We start from the raw sequence: 23,088 nt of genomic DNA on the forward strand, positions 1-23,088 counted from the left end.
TATGAGGTTAAATTACTCTTCAATAACACGGTTTTACGATCATGTGTTCATTATTATATTCTTTGATCCTGTACATAGCGGAGACGTCATTGAGATAACACAATAACAATACTGCAACACTTCAAAAACCTTCTTCTTCTTCACCTTCGTCTGGTGACAGCCATACAAGATCAAACTGTGGAAAGATAAGTCTTACAGGCAAGACAGCATCTTTCCTCTTCCATAGGGAGGATAACGGCCTTCCATTTATCCTCTCCTGGAAAGATGAAGGGTGGCATCTTGCCTGCGAGGCTCACCTTTCCACCATTCGGCCTTGTAGAGCTGCCGCAATAAAGCTCGCCTTCTCCATGAGGAGGGAAGTGGGCCAGTCAACAAAAACAACAGCCTTAGCCCCTTCGTTGCCTGCTCCCTGCCGTCGGTCCTTTTGTCATCTTCTTCCGAGTCAACATGGCTTCCACCACAGTAACAAGGACACCAACTGCCCAGGGAAGCCCCTTGATGGAGACAAGTGCGTGATGCTGTTTTCAGAGAGTATCACGAGGAACTTCGTCCTACCAGAAGAAAGGTCCAGCCGCGGTGGCATGATTTCGGAGGAGATGAGAAGGAATTTCGGTCGAGCTGGTTGTTTCTGTTCTCTTCGCTAGGTTCAAGTTGCCTGAAGAATTCATCAGCGGCACACGGGCAGGGAGGGGAAGTGAAACAGAGAGACTTCAGTCTCATCACAATGAAATGAATGGTTTGTTAACGATGATGATGTTGCTCGATTCTTGAGCAAAGATGTACACCGCTTGTCGCTCGGTAAAGGTTAACCCTCATGTCGAAACATCGTCCCTGGTACGATGACGGTGGAGTCGATTGCGGAGCCGGCGGGCGGGAGCGAGCACGATCCCTGCTAGAGAGTGGAGGTTTTCGGCAGTTCGAGATGGAGAGGACCCGTTCTCGACGACATGGCCTGTTGAGCAGTGATTTACAGTGTATAAACTTGATATGAAATACCCGATTGGGTGCCTGGAGAAGATTGGTGTCGTGCCCCGAGGTAGGGAGAGTAAGGAGGGCAGACAAGACGGTCGCTGAACCTCGTCCTTGGCATCGTCAAACGCTCAGAATGATTCCTTCCCCAAAAGAGACAACTGTGAACAAGAACGAGCATGAATATATTCACACATTAGCTATATACTCTTCCATTCGAATGATAAGATTCCCTCATACCGATTCCTGAAGTAATCGTAAATTTGTCACTTCTTTACTTTGGTACCTCACAGACAAAGTGCCCCTCACTGCATCCCAGCCTCTTCTTCTCTCTTCGCGCTCGACAAACACCCAATTCCCTCGGTTAGACACTCAATGCAACCCTGATCAGTCGATTCACCTCCGCATTTCGGGTCATCCAGGATGCAAGGGAGCTCCTCCTCCAGTCAGAAACGGCCTCTTCATCCAGGGGTAGCAGCACACCCCGCGGGACTACCGTCTGGGGGAAATCCGGGGTTGAGTGAGACAGGGTCCAGGTACTGCTGATGTATCCCGATTGTATCGTGGCTGCTTGTGTATCTGCCTCTCTGCTTCTCCAAATACCATTTAGTGACCTGTTGCGAAACCTGGATAATCTCACTCAAACGCCTCGCATACGCATCCATGACGCCATGAAATTTCCCGCCTTTCACCTCCTTTAAAGAGCAACACCCCAACCTCCTCAACAGTTCGGCTCTCTCCTTGATCTGCGGGGTCGAAAGCTCACAAACACACAAAGTCTCAACCTCAATTGAACAGCTCCAGCATCATGTCCGCCCTCGGAAGCCGCGTCGCTCGCTCTGTGGTCGCTCTTCGACCCCTCCCCGCGGTTCAACGCGGTCTCCGCACATCGAGCGCTGTTCGTCAGGACGACCCGCACCCTTACGAGGCGAAGGAGCCAAAGCCGAGAGGTGACCAGTAAGTCTGGGCCTCGATCCATCGAAGAACTTATCGGTTAATTGATCTTCCCAGGAACAAGTTGCTTGCCCTTGGCGCTGTTGCCGTTGGAGTCGGATTCTGGTGGTTCTACCGAGGAGGCAAGCCCGCACCCGCGACCGAATCGTCAGGCGAAAAGGCTGCGAGCAAGTAGAGGCGATACATTCCTGCGAGACTCTGCGACTCGATGATTACATTTCACGTACACGATCGAAGCATTGAGAAAGCGACAGCAACATGGAAAAGTAGTCTATTTACTCATAGTCCCGAAAAGAGGGCTCGATAGCTTGCGAAATTGAACTCGGCTGTTCCGACAGAGCCCTTTGTGCTGTTGAATTATGTCTTGGTGACAGGGGAGCCGGATCGAGTCCTGGTGTGCTGATGGGATCATTGAACATCACGACACATGGCCGTAAAAGCTCTCATCTTGCCGATTTCAGCTTCGATAGACATCCATGTCGAAAGAAACAAGCCACCAGTGCTGAGTGCTTGAGAATTTGCAGATATTGTGTTATGCTAACCAAATGATATCGATAGAAATACCAGTCACCCCTTGGAAGGGCATATCCTGAGGAATATTCTAGTGGATTTCAACCATCAGGCCATCAGAAACAACTATACTGGCTAGAAAACCCTACTCCAATACATCAGTGGTTTCAAATCTCCCCCGTCGTTTAGTAGCTACATCCATGTCAAGCGCCGTGCCTTTGGAGAACGGGGAGTAATAAAGGGCCGTTGTAACTCTCCTCATACAATATTGCAACTCAAGAGTTTCCACGTCAATTATCAATATTTGGATTACTAGTTTCATCGCTCTACCAATGAACAAGACTCATGTGTGTATTGTCAGGAGATCGGCTGCTTGGTTTGATTATCCAATTACCCTTCATCACTTCGGCCTATTTCTCGTATATTTTTATTATGTCCTCATTCTGAAATCCGCTCGATGGCTAAAACACTGAGTGTTTATTTAGGTAAGTTGCAGGGTATCTGGGAGGCAAGGAATTATCTTCCCTGGTGGGTAATCGGGTTAAGAACTCGACTTCAAGGCACAAGATGAACTCGCTGCATTTCTAGGGTTTTCTATCTTGCTTAACTTTCACCTATGCCAAGGGTACGGCCCTGATTGACTGCAACCTGCAACCCTCCGCCGTCCGGTTGCTGCGTCTAACTGGCTGCGCTGTATTTTCGATGTCGCCCACCGCCAGCATCAGAGGATTGAGACCTTGATGCCTCCTACACACACGTATCAATCGCGACCACTGCCTAAAACCCAGTCCCTGTCACTCTCTTGGAATTGCACTTGGTTTTATGTTATCACCTTATTAACTAATAATTTGGTTAATATGATTAAGAATCAATTACTCCCCTACCAAGACTCTCCAAACTATTCACGAGGCATGACCAGCCAGCTTGATCAGAAGGAGTTCAGGAGTCTCGTTGCTGCCCTCAAAGACGAGACTTTGAGGCTCCCCAACCAACCATCCTAACTTTGCTAAAGAACAACAAGGCATAATATGCTTACGAATATCCAGGCACGCGCGCAATCAACCATGGCCTCCATGAGTGTCAGGCTGCAGAACCCTCCCACCTTGCGGCACAGCCTGATGGCCAGCACATCAAGGCAAACCAGGCTCGGAAGATCCGAAGTTCTGCAAGCGCCTTGCAATCAACCAGTCTAGAATGTCTGGATGATGTCAGCCTGGGCTCATGCAATCCCTTGTTCGTATTCAGTGCTTGCCCTGCGACATGTCAGAATGTTTTCGAAACCTTCTACTCCTTCAACACACATTGATAAAACGAGTTTCGTATTCAGTTGTAGACACTCCAATTTTATCCAGTTTTCTTGCGGCAATGCAAGCCTCGCAATGCAATACTACTACAAGTTGCATAACACAGCACCAGGGGGTTTTCAGCTCTGGGCTGCTGCGGCCAGTTGATGACTCCTTCAGACCAGGCTTTTCCCGAGTGACATGCACTTTTGTGAAAATTCAGTCAGCCAGAATGATGTGTATCATTGGTTCCGTTCTCAGGGTGGGTGGCCGCAGGTTGAAAAGCCATGGCTGGGCTCAGCCGACTGGTAGTGAGGTTCGTCGACCTCCCCAGCCACCTTCGACAACTGACCAACGATCAACTTCTCAAACATCCTTTTTAGTTACTTGAAAGGGCAACCACCTAGCTGTTTCCATGGCAACAAAGCGTTCTTCAACACACAACCGTAGTGTTTAGCGATTTCGGGGGCGCCCAGAACCCCCTCTTCCGTCACTTTGGAGGATAGTTTTATGATTTTTCTCACTACTCACCTAATATTCAGCTATTATTCTTCACTGAGGGTTATCAGTGACTCTGAGTTTGTATGCGGGTGGTGAATGGTGCTCAAGTTGCAGTGATATAAGAAGACGACAGCAGACAAACTCGCCCGTCAAGGCAACACCGCAGCCGTAGCTGCCAACGTAACAACGCAGACAATAAACAAATCAAAATAAACCGAGCCTCGATTCTTTCGTCACTCACCTATGTTCCTTTTCCCCAACAGATATCCAAGCCTCACACGGGCCGAGCCGACTGGTCAATCGCCGCGGCCGTTCATCCAAGCCCCCGGGGCACCCTCCCAGGCACCTTCAGCTGTACGGTACCCTACCAAGCCCCTGCGGTTGTGTCAAAAGTCCCAATTGACTATTCGTAGCCTGATTTCGGCTGCGCCCTTGCAGACGTTGTAGGCGCTTAAAGGGATCAGAGCCTGCTTCTACCGGTGATAAAAGCGTCAAAAGACGAACCCTTTTCTCTCCTTCCTAAAGCCATAAACTCAACCACGGAGTCTTCTACTTCTTTGAACCGCTGAAATGATGCTATCATCTCTCATCCTCGGCCTGCTCCCCGTCGTCTACGGCACAATCCACAACACCACATACGACGAATACCCCGATTGCGCCATTACATGTCTCTCCTACAACGGAACCGAATATCCAAACAACTTTGCCAACAATTGCGACTACGCGAGCGGTGAATGCTGTACGAGTCCGTACAAGGCCATAATCACAGCGACATGGGAGTGTGTTTGGTCACACTGCGGGCAGGAAGAGTCTTTGGAGGCCTTTGAGATATTTGCCGACTTTTGCGAAGAAATGAACCACCCGCTGAGGAAGGATGACATACCAACGGGGTATGAGTCCGTTATAGATGTGACCGACGACGAGGAGGGTGAGGACAAAGACAAGGATGACGACGGTGAGTTGTAACAACAAATCCTCTCATGGTCTTGTTAATTAATGTTTCACAAGATAATTTCGCTGGCACAGGCCTATCAAAAGCCCAAATTATCGGCATCGCAGTCGGAGCAGGCGTAACTGCAACAGTAACAGCTATTGGTCTTGTTCTCAAGTGCTGTTTTGAAGAGCTGTGGAATAGGTGTCTGGGGCGTGGCCGCTATTGACACGCTTGTGGCTAGGGGAAACAAGGTCTAACTCCTTTTAAATATTCAACACAAAATTTGTATCAAATGCACTTAGACATATTCTAATATTCTAGCTACTATAGATCTCTTCAATTAGCCATATCGTCGTTCTTTTTCTTCTTTATTACCCACATATAAAGGACAGCTGATACTGGTCCCTGGCATCTCCCCCACAGTGTAGGGTAGGCACAATACCCCTATTTACACGTGCAGAAGGCCCCTCCTCCCTTTGGCAACTAATTTAGTTGAGATTTCCCTTTTGGTGACCGCCTTTATTTCTCCAGGGTGTCCCCTCCTCCCCTCATCCCGCGCCAACACCAACAAAACAAAAACAGGCCAGCAACAGCTCTTCAATCTTCCTCAGAGATTGTTGTTTCTCACTCCTCACGAGCTCCTGATCTCCTCTTCAAATCTACAGCATCATGTCTCTCCACGTTCCTCTGGCGCATCGCCCCAAGGATCAGGGCGCCACCAAGGCCGTCATCTTGGTATAGCTTCACCTCCTGACTCTTTACCTCAACAAACAGCTAACTCCTACAGGTCGGTGGTCCTTCCCGAGGCACGCGCTTCCGTCCTCTCTCCCTCGACGTCCCCAAGCCCCTCTTTGAGGTCGCCGGCCACCCCATCATCTGGCACTGCCTCTCGTCCATCGCGCGCGTCCCCAACAAGCAGATCCACGAGGTCTACATCATCGGCTACTACGACGAGTCCGTCTTCCGCGACTTTATCAAGGACTCTTCAAAGGAATTCCCCGCCATTACTATCAAGTACCTCCGCGAGTACGAGGCTCTTGGTACCGCTGGTGGTCTGTACCACTTCCGAGATGCCATCCTCAAGGGCCGTCCCGAGAGGCTGTTTGTCCTCAACGCCGACGTCTGCTGCTCGTTCCCTCTCGATGAGATGCTCAAGCTCTTCAACGACAAGGACGCCGAGGCTGTTATCCTCGGTACCCGCGTGAGCGACGAGGCTGCCACAAACTTTGGCTGCATCGTCTCCGACACCCACACCCGCCGTGTTCTTCACTACGTCGAGAAGCCCGAGTCGCGCATCAGCAACCTCATCAACGCCGGCGTGTACCTCTTCTCCACCGAGGCCATCTTCCCCTCGATCCGCTCCGCCATCAAGCGCCGCCTCGACCGCCCCTCCCGTCTGGTGTCGTACCCTTCGTCCGACAACCTCGAGAACAGCTTCATCCTCCCCGACAATGACGACGAGGATGAGGAGAAGAAGAGCGAGGTCATCCGTCTCGAGCAGGATATCCTCAGTGACATGGCCGACAACAAACAGTTCTTTGTGTATGAGACAAAGGATTTCTGGCGCCAGATCAAGACAGCCGGCTCAGCTGTCCCCGCCAACGCCCTCTACCTCCAAAAGGCTGCCCAGTCTGAGCTGAGCGACGAGCTCGCCCCTCCCAGCGCGAACATCGTGCCCCCCGTCTTCATCCACCCTACCGCCGATGTCCACCCCACCGCCAAGCTGGGTCCCAACGTGAGCATCGGACCCCGAGTCCACATCGGCGCCGGCGCGCGTGTCAAGGAGAGCATTGTCCTCGAGGACTCTGAGATCAAGCACGACGCCTGCGTTCTGTACTCCATTATTGGTTGGGGTAGCCGCGTTGGTGCCTGGGCTCGTGTCGAGGGTACTCCTACCCCTGTTGGCAGCCACTCGACGAGTATCATCAAGAACGGAGTCAAGGTCCAGAGTATCACCATCCTGGGCAAGGACTGTGGTGTCGGCGATGAGGTGCGCGTTCAGAACTGTGTCTGCCTGCCGTACAAGGAGCTTAAGAGGGTACGCTACCTACAACATGATGACTATGGACCAATGCTAACAGAAAATAGGATGTCGCTAATGAAGTCATCATGTAAGCCCAGTACTGCCTGTACACCCATCACATTAGACACATGCAGAAACATTGTCCTTTTTGACAATGGATGCATGATAAAAGCCTAGGATGCTATCTGCTTTGCTTGTTGAAGCTGCAGCACAGCACGTAATGGAGGAGGTATATAGCCAGGACCAGCACATGAAAGCATATAAGGTGTTTCAGTTCAGTTGGCGCACAGTAAAAGCGGCACATGATAGATCAAGTGAGTATACCAGAAAAAGCAACATGGGCGTGTATTCCGTCCAAGTCGTCTCCATTGAGAGTCGTGCTATACACTATTCCTCTTCTCACGCCCTCCAAGATCCAAAGTCTCCATCCAGGGGTATTCGTCCGTACCATGCCCCTCTCCAGGGGCGACGTCCTGTATCCTTCTGCTTACTCCCTGCCTTGCCCCAAACGGTCAAGCGTCCAATACGCCAGCCAACCCCTCCTCTTGTCCCGACTGTATGAGGTAAAATAGCTCTATCTATCCGAGAAATGTACCAATGAGATCCAGGCTATATATAGGTACCCGTAGTGTAGTGCTGCAAGGTTGCGTATCATTCGTGTCTTCGTTTGAGTTCGTGAGATGTGACTTTCCGAGCGAGACTGGTTTCTCACTTGAAGTCAAATAGTCAAATTCGTTATCAAGTGGTAATGGAGATCACTCCTCTCTCTTGATGTTGAGCCGGCTCGGCGTTCTGGGCAGCATTGGGCTGCTGGGTCTGCTGGTGGTCAAGCCAAGAGGACCCTCAAAGTCCAGTGGATTAACGCTCAGCCGGTTTGCCGCCATGTTGCGAGGCGTCTGGTAGGGTTCAATGGCCGCCTTCTCAAATGTGTGGATCTGGATTGGTGGAGGGCGACGAATGACGCGGTCCGAGGCATTGTATATCCAGGTAGAGAGGAGAACAAGGGAAGTGCCGATAATAAACTATACCGGATATCAGTACCGACTATGGCGCCACCATTCCAGCTGAGAGAACTTACCGTTAGAGACACTTCAAAGTGGAACACCAAGACGCTAATCAAGAAACTAATGACAATGCTGATGCTTGTCGCAAAGTTCTTGACAATGTTGTCGGCATCGCGAATCACCACGCTCGCCAGTATACCGCCTGCAGCTTGGAGGAAAACGGCAGTCCAGACGACCCAGTTGTAGCCCTCAAAGAAGCCATGCTCGCTGATGCCCTCTCCGTCTTGCCAAATGACACCACCCAGTCCCGCAGCGAAGATCGAGTAAAAGCTCAGCTGCACGTTTCGAATCCAGACGCTAGCTTGTGTTGGGCTCTCTTTTAGGAGCTTCTCAAAGTAGACACCCGTCAAACCAGACACAGTGGCAGCCACAAGAACAGAAGTAAGGCCGACCGAATAGTTCATGAGGGGATCAAGAGGAGGCAGGTCATTGTCGATGCCCTGGTAGGTCGCAGATCGCTTGGCCAGTTTTCCAGAACCATCACTAGGGACATGACCGAGTTCGTGGAGCGAGCGGGGAAAGAAGTGGTCCGTCATGTGGCGCAGAGGGACGTAGGAGGGGCTGGACGAGGAGCTGCCTTGCGGTAGAGAGACGACCGAGACACCAAGGGTGAGGATGATGAGGGCGAACCAGCGCTTGGGACCGAGGTGTCGACGGAGAAGAACGACGCTGAAGAGGGCCGTGATGAGGATCTGGTAGTCGGTCAATTCCGTGCTCTAATGGCGCATTGTGAAGCACAGCAACAAACCTTGAGCTGGTAAAGCACCTGGAAATGCACGGCATCCAAGTTTCCCACAGCCACGTACTGCAGCAGGTTCTGAAGGGTATAGAACGCAGCCGTTAGGGCAAGCTTCCAACCATCGCCCGCAAAGACCGAGTTGTAGATTTGCTCAAACAGGACGGTGGCTGGTGTCGTGGGAGCCAAGGTTTTGGAGGTGTCGTAGATGGCTAGCGAGAGGGACACGGCGAGCTTGATGATCTCGTTGAGGAAGACGGCGGTCGAGGTAAAGTAGCGGTGGTCGCCGGTCGGAGGCATCATGCGGGAGTAGTGCATGATCTGTAAGTCGTTAGCACCGGCCTGTACAGCTGTAGAGCTTGATCGCGTACCAAGATGAGGGCAGAATTTTGAAAGGTCAGCTATAACAGGAGTCAGCGCAAAAGAATTCCACAGCCAAGAAGCTGGCAGAGCTTGAGCATACTGTTGTAAGCGACCATTGCTTCTTGGTGAGTCCCAGAAAGGTGCCCTGGCTCGCAGCTGGAGCTTTAGGAAACTGGAGGATCGCCATGGTTCAAGCTCGATAGAACCAAGGTAACGCAAACGCGATGCTGTAGAAGAAAGAAAAAGAGGTGTATCTCCTCGGCGACCTTGGGTTTAAAGGAGTGAAATGCGCCTGAAACCGCGACGACCCAACTTGCGACGGTAGTTGCCGAAGGCGCAATGCGACACAGCAACAACGAAAGCGGCTTTCTGTGACTTTGCTTGCTGGTCGATGGATGTCTCCCGTCTTCTTCGCGCCCCTCGAATAATTGCGTCGCTCAATTGACGTCAATAGCTGTAGCTCCTCTTTCTCCTCAGACTTGGTCGAGGCCCCTCCGCGATCGCAAGCGCGTGCCGTGCTGCCAAGGCTCGGGAGCCAAGATTTCGAGGGGTTCGGTCGTCTCTCGGCGTCGTTTGCGTGTCCGTGCTCAAAGGGTTTCTCGCAATCTCGAAAAAGATGTCGTAAATCAAGCTGCACCGAGTTTAACTAGAAATAAAGAGAAGAGAGGAGAGAAAAAGGAAACTCGAAGCAAGGGAGAAAGAAGGAAGGAGAGGGAAAAGAGGCGGGGAGGAGGATCCTCAAAAAAGGAAACCTGCATAGGACAAGAGACACACCCTGGGGGAGTGAAACAAGAGTCCAGAAGAAGAAGAAAAAAAATGCCAAGAAAGAAAAAGTACAAGCATGGAAAGTGCACCGAACCAACCAAGTCCTTTTCCCCTGTCATTCAATGAGCAAAAAAGGAGAGCAAAAAACGGGGGGTAGAAGTACGGTAAGGCAGGCTGAGAAGGGCAGGAACGCATGTGGTGTGCCCTTTCCCATTTTTTCTCCACTATTCTTTTGGTGGCGGGGGGGACTGGGCCTGACAGGGCAGGACAGGGGCACAGCTGCTTCCTTCCATTGTTTCTTGTTTCTTCAGCACAAGAAGCTCTTCATGCAACTTGTCAACAATTGGATAACCCCTTTTTTTACTCTAACAGCTTCTATTATTCGCTTCCTCCTTTTTTTAAATGTCTAATTATGCTTCTCTCTAATTGAACAATTAAATAAATGGTTGCATACAACCCAACCAAGCACCTTAAACCAACCCCTGTCACAATTCCCAAAAGTGCCCCTGACCCCTTATCCACTAGGATGCACCCCATGTCTTTTCTTTCTCCAGCCGGGTTAGGAACTAAAGAAAAAAAAAGCTTTACCTAGGCTCTCGTGTCTTTGAAACCGGCGTGTTAAGAAACTCGTATTGAACATCTTTGAAAGACTCCATTGCTGGAGCTTCATCTCGTCGTCTAGACAAAACTGGAACCCCGTCAAGCGGTGGGAGTCAAAGCAAGGCTTAGCTACCTTACCCCTGTTCCCACTATTGAGCGGGGAAATAGCTCGAGAAAGAAGAGGGCATCAGGGTGTGTCCATGCTTTTACGAGTGACCTTACAACATGTGAACCCGTGTCGGTGTGGGATGGCTGGGCTGAGCTGGGCTGATGGATATGCGCGCACGAGCATCGCCTTGATCCACGGTCTGGAACCAGGTGAGATCTCTTTCCAGTCTGATAGTCCGCTATACGGTAAGGTGCATCTCTCGTCAAGGCTAGACACTCCGCTCCTTCGTCAAATATACAACACATCTCCACCCATTAGCTTAGCTTCACCACCTCCTCACGCCAAACCAACCTGGAAACCCAGCACATGTCCAAACATATTTTCCTTCTCCGCACTTTTTCATCAAACTCATCTCCTCGGCTTCACAAGCATCTCCCCCCCTCCCCCCCTCCCCCGGGTCCGATCCCGTCTCCGGCGCCGATCCTCATCCCCAACCCCACAAACCTCCACTTTCACTCTTGGGTCGAGGCCGAGTTTCCGCTAAACAGCCGGGCTCATTGTTTCGTGCGTCATTGATTTGATACAAATACGCGGGGATGAATCTATTGTTACGAGCTCTGCTTTTTATTAAATCACCTTTCCTTGATACACTAGTCATGGCGTAATCCGTTTCTGTCAACTTCCTTTTCGTCCAACGTCTGCCTCAACGTCATGCCTGGTGACGTAGAGCGCGCATGGCTTTGACGCGACCCAGCCACGTAGCCACCGTTTTTGACGTCAACCATGCCTGGAGGATGCAAGATCCGTAACGGCAATTAATTCAGTCTTTTAGTGACACAAACTGCGGCTTAGTACAGACGCGTCGTTGCACGGGACTGGACTAACTTGGTGTGCCCTGGGTCATCTTCAACGTCTTAGCTTCAAGATATATGATCTTGTGATATGATCCAGTGACAAAATACCCGTGATACCGCATGATACTGTACCATCCATCACTCACCGCTCACTCAGAACCATCCTACTCAGAAGCACCCTCAAAGCTAAAGGTAACAAACCTCTATTTGTGCCTTCTCGGCCTGCGAGACAATGTACTCAGCTGTTGCTAGACATATCACTCCTTGATCCCCAATCGTCCATCCAGCTTGTGCAATAGCTCGCATCTGTTTCTCTCACCCAAATCATCTCTCTTCAAATCGTCACCTCAATGCATATGAGTAGTCCATACCGTAGACGAGCCACCAGGTTTCCCTCATCAAGCACTGTCGTGCGACCGGACTTCAATCCGGGCTTCTCTGCCTGCTGCATCAAGTCTTGAATAATCACTTCCCAATCGGCAAGCAATGCGATCTTTGCCTCCATGGGATCGTAGCTCCAGACCATCCAGCTGACCGAGTCAATGTTGGCGTTGGCGCTGCTCTCGGGGTACGGAGTCGCTTGGGCAGGGCTTGGTCCATGTCCGAGGTGATTGCGAAAGTTCCAGACACTCTGCTTGGGCAGCATCAAGCTAGCGCTCAGGGAACCGAGTGAAACATCGCCAACTTGGTGATGCCCCAAGTTGCTCTCACTGCCGAGATGGTCAACAAAGGCGATGTGATTCTCGCTGCGGAAGAATGCCAGAGATCCAATCTCAAACGTCGGGTAAAGGTTGCTTCCAGAGATTTCAGTCATCCAAGAAGCGAAGCACACACTGAACGATGAAGCGTCCTCATCGACTTCGCCATTCCGTGACACTCCAGAGTCTGGGTTGTTTTCGTGGCCGAGACGGTCCTTCTAGGCGATGCGCATCTTCAGTCCACTCTTGTCCTCATCCTCTAGAAGGTCGTCAATGTCGTCATCCGAATCACAAGGTCGCATCGCTGGGTCCGACTTATTACCCAGAAGACACGACATGTCGGCATCTTCGTGCAGGAGATCCGGGTATTTGTCGACAAATGACTTGATCCGAGGGGAGATGTCTCGCAGGTTGGTGCGTTGGAAGATGGCCGGGTTGAATCCGTAGGCGATGCCGTTGTCTCGCATGAAACGGAAAACGTCAAAGGGGATGTCCTGGGTCAGTTGGGCCTAGAAATCGCCATAAGTTAATTATTCCAAGCCCGTAAACCAGGACTGCCACTTACGCCGGGCTCAATTCTCCAGAACCAGTCGTAGTCACGAAGACGTCTCTCTTTGGCAAACGGGGCCGAGTTCCAGCGATTCATCTGGCGGATGTTGGCAATCGGCTTCCGTGTTTCGGTACCGTTTTCCATGTTGTTCTCCTGCGAGTTCGGAACCTGAGATGGATCGGTCCATCCGGGAATGACCCAGTTCTCGTTGGGGATGACTTCGTAGATGCAGGTGGCATTGGTAGCGTTGGACGTGAGTTCCTTGAAGTCATCACCGAGCATTTCGGTGCTGAAGAAGATCCACTGGTACTGGTATCGGTTGTTGAACTTTTCTTCGAGTTGCTGCATGGTGAAGAGCATAGCGTCGAGGTCGTAGTCGTGGGCGAGGGTTACCAAGGCGGCCCGAGGAGCCCCCTCAGCAGACGGAGGCGAGGAAATGCCACGTACAGGCGATGTGAACTGGACAAGGACCATGATCCATGCCCATAGCACGGCGGACAGATGAAACTTCGCCATGTTGAAGGCCGATTCGATGTTCAGGCGGTTTGTTCGAGTTCAAGTGGTGAGAGGAGTAGGCGTACGGTCAAAGGTACGAACAGGGAGCAGACCGAGAGGGCAGAGAAAAGAAGGAACGAAAAGGAGTTCAGAGAAGGGAAAATGAAAAAGGAGCGTGGGGAAAAAGTATCAGGTTGACGTCTCAGACGTGCCGAAGGCGGAGATTGTTTCAATTCAAGGTTGAATGAAGTAGAATGATGAATCAAAAGGATAAATAAATGACGAGAACAGAAAGAGGGGGAAGAAGAATAAGATCCTCGACCTTATTGTAGGTGAAGCCTCAGGCGAGAATGAAGATGCATGTGACCGCGGGCTTGAGGGGGCAGTTGCGAGCAGTGCCAGTCTTGACCGAGATCCCGCTCGTGGTTGTTCGATATGAGGTTTAGGCAGGAACTCCACGATCTTGAGGCCGAGAACAGGAGCGAAGCGGGAGAAAATATCCGAAGTCGGAGGAGATTGTCCGGGGGATCTCAGATGAACAATAGCAGGCCGCTCATTCAGACATCAGCAGGAGGCAGTTGGCTTATTCGAACTTGATTTGGAAGATGATCATTGAAGGGGCAATGTTGAAGATGTGTGAGTGTGAAAGAAAGAAAGGAGAGAAGAGCATGGAGCGGGCAATTGTTCAGGGCGAATCGCCGTCAAGGAACAACAGCCTGCACCTGCAGCACTGATCAGCAAAAACCTCAATGACGCGGCGAGTGCGACATACCTCACAGCAGGCAGAGGCTTGAATCAAGATGCATGCAAGCTGTTGTGCCAGGTTGAGGCAGGTGTTCTGAAGAGATAGCGAGGCAGAGGTTCTTGGCCTGTCCTTGATCACGCGGGGACGAAGTGCTAAGAAGCGACAGTGATTCCATGCTTCTACGCTCGATTACCTGGAAACCCCCTTCTGCGAAGAAAGAAGAAGCCGTCTTAAAATTCAACTGGTCCTTGTATCAACAATCAGCGATATCCTACCGCCCGTGTCCCCAGCCTGAAATCGCCCACAAGCATCCTCTCCAATAGATGCATCCCGAACGCCGGCCTCGCCCAAGCAGAAAACAAGCCTCATCCGCCCCTTTGACCAAATAGACAGAGAGGCAGCTATACTGGTACAGGTTACAATAGTTCCTCTCAAGTCTCCACGTCCATCGACTCCACGTCTACTGAGCCGTCCTCTGGGCTGATATCCAGCACCCTCGCGTATTGAACCGTCAATCGTTGTAGCTCACGGTATTTGCCTATGCCCTGTTAGCTCCTTGATTCCATGTATAAACGCCTACAATGAACGTACCGAGAATCATCACCACACCCTTGAGTAGCTCCTTTCGATCCCAACCACACAGATCGCCCTCCTTGCTGAACCAACCACGGGCATTGTCTTTCTTCTGCTCATCATCATCAAGGATGCCACCCATGAGACTGTTGAGGAGTTCCTCCACCTTGCCTCGGGCACCCTCGGCACCCAGTCGCTTGGCGTACATGAACAGATAGAGCCGGAATTCGTCCTGCGCTCCTAGTTGCATGGCACCTGCGATTCGGTTCTCCAGATGCGCTATGCTGACACTGCTCTCCAGATTCTCAGCCTCCTTGCGCTGCACGAGCATCTTGATGATACGCTGCAAGCTGTAGGACCTGCCCTTGAGGAGGAACTCGTTGGTTGTATGTCGCTCGAGGAATGGTATGATGCCTGATGACACAGTAGGCTTGCCAGGATCCTTGTCTTTGCCTTCCTTCGAGTTCGGACCCACGGCGGTAGACTGCAGGGCGGAAATGGAGGAGTCGTTGGAGTTCCAATACTGAGAGCCAACAGCCCACCAGGCTTCGCTGAGACGTTGCCAGATGTGCATCTCTCGGGCGTAGTAGTGGCCATCGCCATTGCTCAATGTGACGATAATGTGACCGGTGGTGTTGAGATGCGCCGACGTGATTCCTGGACCCGGCGTCGCGCTGTGCTGGTTAAGCGAGGTTGTAGCAATATCCAGGAGAGGACCTAGGGAGACCGGAGGATGAGGCGAGGTTTGTGTCTTGAGGTCCCAGACATGGGCGAGGCCAACGGCCGTGATGCAGAGCAGCCAGTGATCGCGAGCTTCGAGGATGACAGGCTGCGACTCGAGGACCATCGGATTGAGTAACCTTCTTCCTGCAGGTGTCCAAGTGTGAATGGACCCGTCTTCGCAGGCCACTGCCCAGAAATGCTTAGTTGCTGTTACCAGAATGATAGCTCGCGGTAGGAATTCTTCCCAGATAAGAGCGCCCCTTTTAGTGACCATGACATGCGAGGGATCCCTTGGGTTGGCGTCATTCTTGGCTTCCAGAATGATATTCTCTGCCACCTTGGTTGCGTCTTCCAGAGAGCTGTCCCCTTGGAGAACGCCTCTCTCCAACGGCCGCAGAATGTGAGACCTCACCTTGGGCACAGCCAGTCTGACCGAGGCCCAAGCGATAGAAGGATTCAAGACGGCTGGTCGGAGGAACTCGGGCGTCGGGACCACACCATTCTGCACAGGCGCAAGGGTGGCGGGTTCGGCGCCGTCGGGGCCATTCGTGACAATAGGGACTGGGCCGGTTGTTGCTCGTTTTGAGACATGTTCATCCTCCTCATCGCCTTCGACGTTCATACGCCTCTTGTTACCAAGCAGCATCGCAGCAATGCCCCCCTTGGGCAGCCCATCGAATGGCTTGGTGAGGTCGAGGACAGTAGTTGGCGCATCGTTCTGAGCCGTCTTATTGGTAGTAGTCGTACCAACCAGCTGCGTCTGGGGTAGTGATGATTGTCCAGTTCCCGATGAGGATACCAGCAGAGGTGCCACTCGTTTCTTACCGTCCTTGCCAATGGTGACTCGTGACTTGAGCTCCTTGACTCGCTCGGCAGTCTTGTCCGCTGTCTCTTCTGGCTGCTTTTCTGGCTCCTTTTCTGGTTCTGTCTGACCGTTTGTCGTCGGCTTTGAAGCTGCGCTTGGCTTGGTACCGTTAGTGACTGGTGTCGACTCTTTGGTCGATTCGGAAAAATCGCCCATCAGCGCACCCATCCTCGATTCGACAGCTCGCGACTCGCCCGCCTTGCTCTGGTTCTCCAGCAAGAGACCCTCGACATCTTCTGCGATACCCATTCCCTTTCTCGAACCGCCATACTTCTGTAGGGCTTTAATGTTCTCCTCAGGCTGCGCAACCCAGCCCAGTTCACCCTCGGAGAACTTGGCAACCACGATGCTGCCATCGAGACTCGAAGCGTACAGGGTCTGGCCGTCCGGAGTCCATGCAAGGTCGGATATCGACTTCCCCGCAAGGTCCTGAAGAATAACCACGGGTCTTGATGTATTTGTATTCCAGATGCTCAGAGTCTTGTCCTGACCGGCCGATGCAATAACCGTCACGAGCGACCCAGTATTACCGTTAGATGCTGCGTTCGCGTCCGGCTTTACTGTATGGAAAAGTCGCGGTGAAAACATGCAGACTTCGGTAGGGGCCTCGTGGCCGATCAGGTTGATCTCGCTGTCCCATCTCGTCCGCTCGATGATAGCGACAGAACTGACGGGTCCGTTCACAGCATTGGCGGCGGCAATGTGATTGCCATCAGGGGACCAAGAACAACGTCGGAAGTATGTTGTAAGAGGAGAGCTCTTGAACGGCGCACTAATCGTAGTCTCGAGGACAAAGTTGTTAACCATGTCATGCTGAGTCGCGTTGGGCGCAGGCGAGGTAAATCGGAAAATCTTGATGGTCCGATCGTCACTAGCGGTCGCAAAGAACTTGTTAGCAGGGTCAAAGGTGATACCCTTGACATGACTCTGGTGGGCGGGCAGTGTCTTGAGCTTCTCAAAGGTATGACCGGACCAGACGACCACCTTGGAGTCAAGGCCAACGGAGACGAGTATCGAGGAGTCGTAGGACCACGCGAGGTCTTGGACATCATTGTCGTGGCCAATCAAGCGCTTGTACGTCTTCCAATTCTCAACCGGGGGTTCCTCGTTGGTGCCAAACGTCGCCGCAGGAGGTCCTTTGTCGAGGTGATACACACAGATGATCTTGTCGTCGGCGCCGCTGGCAAGGTAGCGCCCGTTAGGCGAGAATCGAACCGAGTGAATCGTGCCAAGGTGGTGGCTCATATGGCAAAGCTGACGTGGCTTGTTGTAGTCGGAGTTGTTGGCATTGTAGATGGATTCGGTCGACCAGATTCGCACGTGTCCATCGCCACCTGCTGTCGCAAGACGTTTCCCGTCGGGAGAAACATGACAGCTGTAGACCTCAAAGTCCTTTTGCTCGCCACTATGGCTTAGCCATGAAGGCTTGATGATGTGCATGTTGGAAGGGCGAGCTACATGCCCGAGAGACGATCGCGATGGGAGGTACCCTTGAGCCAAGGGACGGCGGGATCGGGATCGATGTCAGAGGTGATTTGTCTCGGGTCCGCGATCAATTTGATTGCGATGCGATAGCGATAATCGGTGAAATGCGTGGAGAGCGTTGGGTGATAATTGGCGATGGTGATGCTAAAGTTGGAGTTGAATGTTGGATGTGACGCGCTGTCGCGTTTTTCGAGCTCCGTCAATCAAAAAAAGCCAGGGTCAGCTCCTGCCTCCAAGCACCCGCAAAGGCAGGCAGTCATTGGGCAAGGTCGAGCCGGTTAGACTGGGGCACGGCCGGGGGGTCACGTAAGGGAAAATGGCACAGCAGAACAGGCGTCGGCTCGTGCTGCTCAGCGGTGACAATAAAACATAACAAGTTGATGATGTAACAGATAAAAGTATTCAAAATATATAAATCATTTTATGGCAGTTGACTATTATTCTAGTGTATTTATATAGCTCCAGTCATCAGAAACGTCACAGCCTTAATAGAGCTCGAGTTGCTTGTCGTCCTGGTGCTCGTTTATTTCTTGACTCGCGCGCACCACCAATAGCACAAAGTCATTGGACAAGCTCCCACCGATTCACTGGGGACCATGCCTTCCCCAAAATAAACCGTAGAACCGACCTGATTGGCCAACCCGGAGCAACTTTGATGCGCTAATCCCCCTCCAGCTGCCGCGTCCCCGTGTAAGTTTCCTTCACCGAGTCCCTTTGTTCAACTCCTCCGGGCCAATCCCACGATGCGGCCTCTTGTCCATTCACGTTTCTTTTCTGATTCCAGTGCGGTCAAAGCTCAGATGGCGTGTCACGGACATTTTTCCAAGCATCGGAAATCACAAGGTTCTCCTGTTGCTCCTCGTCGAGTTGCACCGTAGTCATCCCCCAATCTTTGCCCCCTGGCAAATGTGCGAGATGGTTGGATGCAAGAATCGCCCTATCAATGCCCTTGGATCACATGTTCTTGACCGGTCAGAAGCGCCTCCGGGCGACAAGTGCCACTCTCTGTGTTTGTCCTTGGGTCGCAATGGGACCCCTTTGGAATGGATCCTAGAGGCTGCCCGTGATTGAGGGCGTCGAGGGAAACACCATTTTGAAATCATGATCATCTCAGACCACCCCCTCCCGGTGGAGCGGCCGGATCTGTGCCAGTCGATGCTCTTGTCTGGGTTGCAGCATTTCCTCGAGGAGCCTCTGGGGCGTAAGAGTTGTCCATGGTGGGCACACACAAAGTTACATTCCCCTTTTTCTGCTCTTTGAGGCGCCCTTTGGTCTGACCGCTCTTCGTTCAACGAGTGTTGGCGAATTGCCCAGCCATGTTTCGGAACACCCTTGAACGTCAGCATCCTTTTAAACATGAAAATCTCCTCCATGGAAATCTCCTCCAGGAATTGACCATGAACAATACGGATCTTCTCTGCGCAAACTCGTCAAGCTCATTCACCAAGATGGCATCGTCAAGTATAAAATCAGAGCCCTTGCTGGCTCACTTCTCGTCAGCTCGCTCGGCAGCATCTTGCATCACTGATTCGAGACATTACCGACGACAGAGAAAACCGCAACTCCCCTACGTGCAGAGAACAATCGAAACCGGCAAAGACATGTCGATCCCAGCTTCGGTCTGTGTTGGTTTGGAAGTGGAGTTCTTGGTGGCTATATCGACCGTTGGAACTCCCCCCGGTGAAGGTCGGTGGATATGCCTTGCATCAAAGAAAGATGTCGATGGCCTCGCCATTGGCGACTTCAGGCCCATGGAGGCCCCATGCATTCACAAGGTATGCCAAGTCATGGCCAGTGGCGGTGCTCCCGTTGGGTGCAACGACATGCCGCTTCTCAAGCCCAGTCCTGGGCAAGTCTCCGGATCTAGCCTCGTTCAGCTCACAAAGACCAGAGAAGACATCCGGGTCTGGAATAAGGAGGCTGCGGAATCGACTTCTGGAACCGTGGCACCATCCAACTACTGGTTCGTGGTGCCGGAGCGACATCTGACCCAGGACTGCGTTAGTAAGTCCAGCAAGACGCCCTCTGTCAAGTACGCCTGGTTCGGAACTGAAATAAACAGTCCAGTCCTCACGCGACCTCAAGAGTTCAGCCAAGGGCTCCCGACACTGAGAAGGTGTCTGAAGGGTGTCCAGGACAACATGGTGGTTGGACTCAACTCAGGCTGTGGTCTGCACTTACATGTCAACGACGCCGGCAACATGAAGCTACAGACGGCGCTCCGGGTCGTGACCTTGGTGTGGCACCTCGAGGATACGCTACTCTACCCGTTGTGCCACCCTCATCGATCCAAGTCAGCTTTCTCGATGCGTGTTAGTGTCGAGTCCTCGATCGCCATGGAGAAGGGGGAGCCTGCAGTTTCCGGCGAGGGCGCCGCAGTTGTTGCGATGCTCACGCAGCTCATGGAGAAGTCCAAGGGCCGCAAAAAGGTTGACAAGAGACTCATCGGAGCCATGAAGCGGCTCTGGGCCCAACCGGACCTCACCAGCCTCGGACTCGCACTTCGAAAGTTCAACGAGGGACCCGTCCACACGACCACGCGCTGTGCTCTGGTCGTAAGCAAGTACAGCACTCTCGAGTTCCGTTACCCAGAGTCGACGTTCGACGCCGACTTCATCTCGTGCTGGACCGACTTGGTACGACACTTGTACGGCGTCGCCATGAGGCCGCAGGCTGACTTCAACCGGGTTCTCAGTCGCGTGTACGATCTCGCGACTCGTGACCAAGTGCCTGGATGGGGTGACATGATGGCGGCTATCGAGTTCAGGACGAACATCGGCCGCTGGCAGATGCGATTGGAACAGTATACCAACAACCTGAAGGATCTGGACAGCCAAGGCATCATTCCAGCATCCGGGCGTTAAGGGAGCTGTAGTGCTATTCTTGGATTTGTAAATTGAGGACATTGGCAAGGTTGGCGTTTGGAACACAAAAGGAGTCACGGGGGTATCAGCAGGATCGCTGAATGGGATCCTTGGTTTCACGGGATCCGGAGTTTGGAGTTTGTGAATGGTAACATAGACAAAATGATCAAGATTTTTTGTACCTCTAGGATCCACGACATGTGAACAAGAATCCATGACACATTATAAGCTGACCGCGTTGTATTTTGAATGATGCTCTCTAGACGTGAAGTATTGACGAAATTGTAACTGGTCTCAGGTATAATTTAGCATGAAGCAAATTAGCCATTGGATATCAACTCGAGTGCGAAGATGAACTCCGGTTGGAGGAGTTGCAGGGGGAGGACAAGGAGGTAGAGGAACAAGCCCACCCAGAGCAATCACGTACAGAGCTACCTACTAGGACAACGTATGTACAAAGCCGTAGCTTACTTCAAGGGGTCTGTTCTAATCTTCCGAATGCCTATAACAAGAAAGCATTGCTAGAGTTAGGCTGTGTGAGGGCTGTGCAAAGCGGACAACGTGAATCACAGACCAGCTGTTTACCTACGAGCCTCGAGAAGATAGAACAAGTCTAACCTTGCCAGAGCATTGCCACTAAGATGGCGTCGCTAAGAAACAGCCATTTAACCAGAGGGCAGATAAACTTGTCATTGCCCATATTCAGCATCTGTAGTTGAAGACATGCTTCCTCTTCCTCCGCCCTCTGGCACAGGCTTCTTCTTCTCTTCCATCAGCGCTCTAGCCTCGTTAGTCCCGTACTTCTCCATTTCCCCCATCACCTCGACGTCCTTCTCCCTAACAGCATCATCCATAGTCCGCCACCCTTGCCAATCGACGACGTTGCGAGCAGCCATGTTCCAGGCGCTCGCTGCGGCGCAGACAATGTTCATCTCGTACTCGAGGATGCGACGGTACAGGTCCAGCAGCGTCTGCCGGACCTGTAGTTGCAGACGCTCATAGTCTTCGGCGGATGTCCATGATGAGGGGTAGGTGCACCGGGCGAGGCTCATGTAGTGTGGGATGGTGGCTATCAGATGGACGAAGCCGCTGCGGAGGTCGTCGTGACGGAGGAGAGGGTCGAGGAGAAGCTACATCAGTCAGTCTTGTCCCAATTAAAAGATTCAGCGTACCTACAGGTGTTAAAGAGCAGATTCCCGCAAAAGCGAGAGCGGCGCTCGGTTGTTGAGGCATCAAAGAAGCAACAGTAGATCTCGCCTCAACAAGAATCTCACGAGCATCGTCATCACCCGAATCCGAGTTGGATGTAACGCTAACTTCGCGGTTCAAGCCTGAAGACGCAATCATGGACATGAGCTCCAGGCGTCGTTCGCCATCCATCGGCAGCTCATTCGGGTTTCCATGATGGCCGGGTCTATGCGCCTCGGGCAGTTCGTGGCCGATAATGTTCTCGTAGGCGAGCACGAGGCCATTGGATCGAGCGTCCTTCTTGAGGGCATCGTAGGCTGCGTTCCATAGTGCGATGTCGCGTGCGCGCTCCTCTTCTGCCGCCGACCCGCGACGACTCTGGCTATTTCTGTGACAGCGCAGAGGACAATTTGATGACATGCTGGAGGCGTGGGTGGAGGATGGAGCAGAGACAGAGGACTTGGAGGTGACAGAGGGAGGATGAGTATGACGGCGAATCTTGCCGACGATGCGTTTAACTTTGCCAGCTGAGCCAAGATGGCCTGGTGATGGTTGTGTAGAGGTCTTCATGTTGATGGTATAGATGTGGTGTATGGACTGACGACGAATGTATTCATTGATGGGTAGGAATGCGAGAGAAGAAAAGAGAGATCCATTCCTTACAAGAAGCAACTTACAAAGGGTCACGAATCCTGTTTAATTGAAATATAAGCCCAGCTGAAGCGGGCTATTGATAGTCTATCATCGTCATCGTGAACCACCCCAAAATGGGGAACCACCAGAACAAAAAGGAACGGTCTGGGGCAAAATTGAGGGGGGTGAGCCGGGTCAATGGGTCTCTTGGATCTGACGAGAGAAGAATCCCAGCACAACGGCAGTTGTTTTTTTCTGGTGACACCCAGCGCTCGGGGCCAAGATGACAGGCAGCGAAGATCACGAGGTCCATCGTTCCAGCAATCGGCCGAGATGTCAAGACGCCGCGAGTAAACGAACCAGTGACGTCTGCGAATTGACCAAAGGAAGAAAAGGGACCGACGAGTCAGGAGAGAGCGGGTTCCCAATGCCTAGAAGATCCGTGGGGTCGATGAAGTCATCCCAGAGCTCCAGCTCTTGGAGCTCTGCCCAGGCGAACATCCATTGTTGGTTGTTGGCCGTGCCGCGGCGGCCGAGAAAGGAGGGGGTCGTCATCGGTCGGAGCACGGATGATGATGGGGCCGACTTGGCGATGTTGAGGTTG

General features: G+C 52.1%; 9 protein-coding genes across 9 annotated transcripts; 4 read left to right on the forward strand and 5 right to left on the reverse strand.

Moving 5' to 3' along the window:
• Positions 1–1,720: 1,720 nt before the first annotated feature.
• On the forward strand, positions 1,721–2,098 carry NCS57_00309200 (uncharacterized protein; the record flags this gene model as incomplete). Its single annotated transcript, XM_053053106.1, has 2 exons — positions 1,721–1,926; positions 1,981–2,098. The coding sequence occupies exons 1-2, from the start codon at positions 1,778–1,780 to the stop codon at positions 2,096–2,098; spliced, it is 267 nt and encodes an 88-aa protein (XP_052918352.1). The 5' UTR covers positions 1,721–1,777.
• A 2,692-nt stretch (positions 2,099–4,790) lies between these two features.
• Positions 4,791–5,377, forward strand: NCS57_00309300 (uncharacterized protein; the record flags this gene model as incomplete). Its single annotated transcript, XM_053053107.1, has 2 exons — positions 4,791–5,172; positions 5,226–5,377. The coding sequence occupies 2 exons, from the start codon at positions 4,791–4,793 to the stop codon at positions 5,375–5,377; spliced, it is 534 nt and encodes a 177-aa protein (XP_052918353.1).
• A 443-nt stretch (positions 5,378–5,820) lies between these two features.
• NCS57_00309400 (Mannose-1-phosphate guanyltransferase) lies at positions 5,821–7,266 on the forward strand (the record flags this gene model as incomplete). Its single annotated transcript, XM_053053108.1, has 3 exons — positions 5,821–5,886; positions 5,939–7,189; positions 7,240–7,266. 3 exons carry the CDS (start codon positions 5,821–5,823, stop codon positions 7,264–7,266), a joined length of 1,344 nt encoding a protein of 447 aa, XP_052918354.1.
• A 663-nt stretch (positions 7,267–7,929) lies between these two features.
• NCS57_00309500 (uncharacterized protein) lies at positions 7,930–9,524 on the reverse strand (the record flags this gene model as incomplete). Its single annotated transcript, XM_053053109.1, has 5 exons — positions 7,930–8,196; positions 8,253–8,930; positions 8,987–9,295; positions 9,346–9,375; positions 9,438–9,524. The coding sequence occupies 5 exons, from the start codon at positions 9,522–9,524 to the stop codon at positions 7,930–7,932; spliced, it is 1,371 nt and encodes a 456-aa protein (XP_052918355.1).
• A 2,475-nt stretch (positions 9,525–11,999) lies between these two features.
• Positions 12,000–12,479, reverse strand: NCS57_00309600 (uncharacterized protein; the record flags this gene model as incomplete). Its single annotated transcript, XM_053053110.1, has 1 exon — positions 12,000–12,479. The coding sequence occupies one exon, from the start codon at positions 12,477–12,479 to the stop codon at positions 12,000–12,002; it is 480 nt and encodes a 159-aa protein (XP_052918356.1).
• Positions 12,480–12,581: 102 nt separating this feature from the next.
• On the reverse strand, positions 12,582–13,429 carry NCS57_00309700 (uncharacterized protein; the record flags this gene model as incomplete). The annotated part of the gene is made up of 2 exons (XM_053053111.1): positions 12,582–12,872; positions 12,929–13,429. 2 exons carry the CDS (start codon positions 13,427–13,429, stop codon positions 12,582–12,584), a joined length of 792 nt encoding a protein of 263 aa, XP_052918357.1.
• Positions 13,430–14,584: 1,155 nt separating this feature from the next.
• Positions 14,585–17,754, reverse strand: NCS57_00309800 (Protein HIR; the record flags this gene model as incomplete). Its single annotated transcript, XM_053053112.1, has 2 exons — positions 14,585–14,691; positions 14,745–17,754. The coding sequence occupies 2 exons, from the start codon at positions 17,752–17,754 to the stop codon at positions 14,585–14,587; spliced, it is 3,117 nt and encodes a 1,038-aa protein (XP_052918358.1).
• Positions 17,755–19,400: 1,646 nt separating this feature from the next.
• Positions 19,401–20,663, forward strand: NCS57_00309900 (uncharacterized protein; the record flags this gene model as incomplete). The annotated part of the gene is made up of 1 exon (XM_053053113.1): positions 19,401–20,663. One exon carries the CDS (start codon positions 19,401–19,403, stop codon positions 20,661–20,663), a length of 1,263 nt encoding a protein of 420 aa, XP_052918359.1.
• A 689-nt stretch (positions 20,664–21,352) lies between these two features.
• On the reverse strand, positions 21,353–22,421 carry NCS57_00310000 (NACHT-N domain-containing protein; the record flags this gene model as incomplete). Its single annotated transcript, XM_053053114.1, has 2 exons — positions 21,353–21,793; positions 21,840–22,421. 2 exons carry the CDS (start codon positions 22,419–22,421, stop codon positions 21,353–21,355), a joined length of 1,023 nt encoding a protein of 340 aa, XP_052918360.1.
• Positions 22,422–23,088: the final 667 nt, after the last annotated feature.

The sequence above is a fragment of the Fusarium keratoplasticum genome, chromosome 2 (genome assembly GCF_025433545.1).
Source record: "Fusarium keratoplasticum isolate Fu6.1 chromosome 2, whole genome shotgun sequence".
Taxonomy (NCBI): Eukaryota; Fungi; Ascomycota; class Sordariomycetes; order Hypocreales; family Nectriaceae; genus Fusarium; species Fusarium keratoplasticum.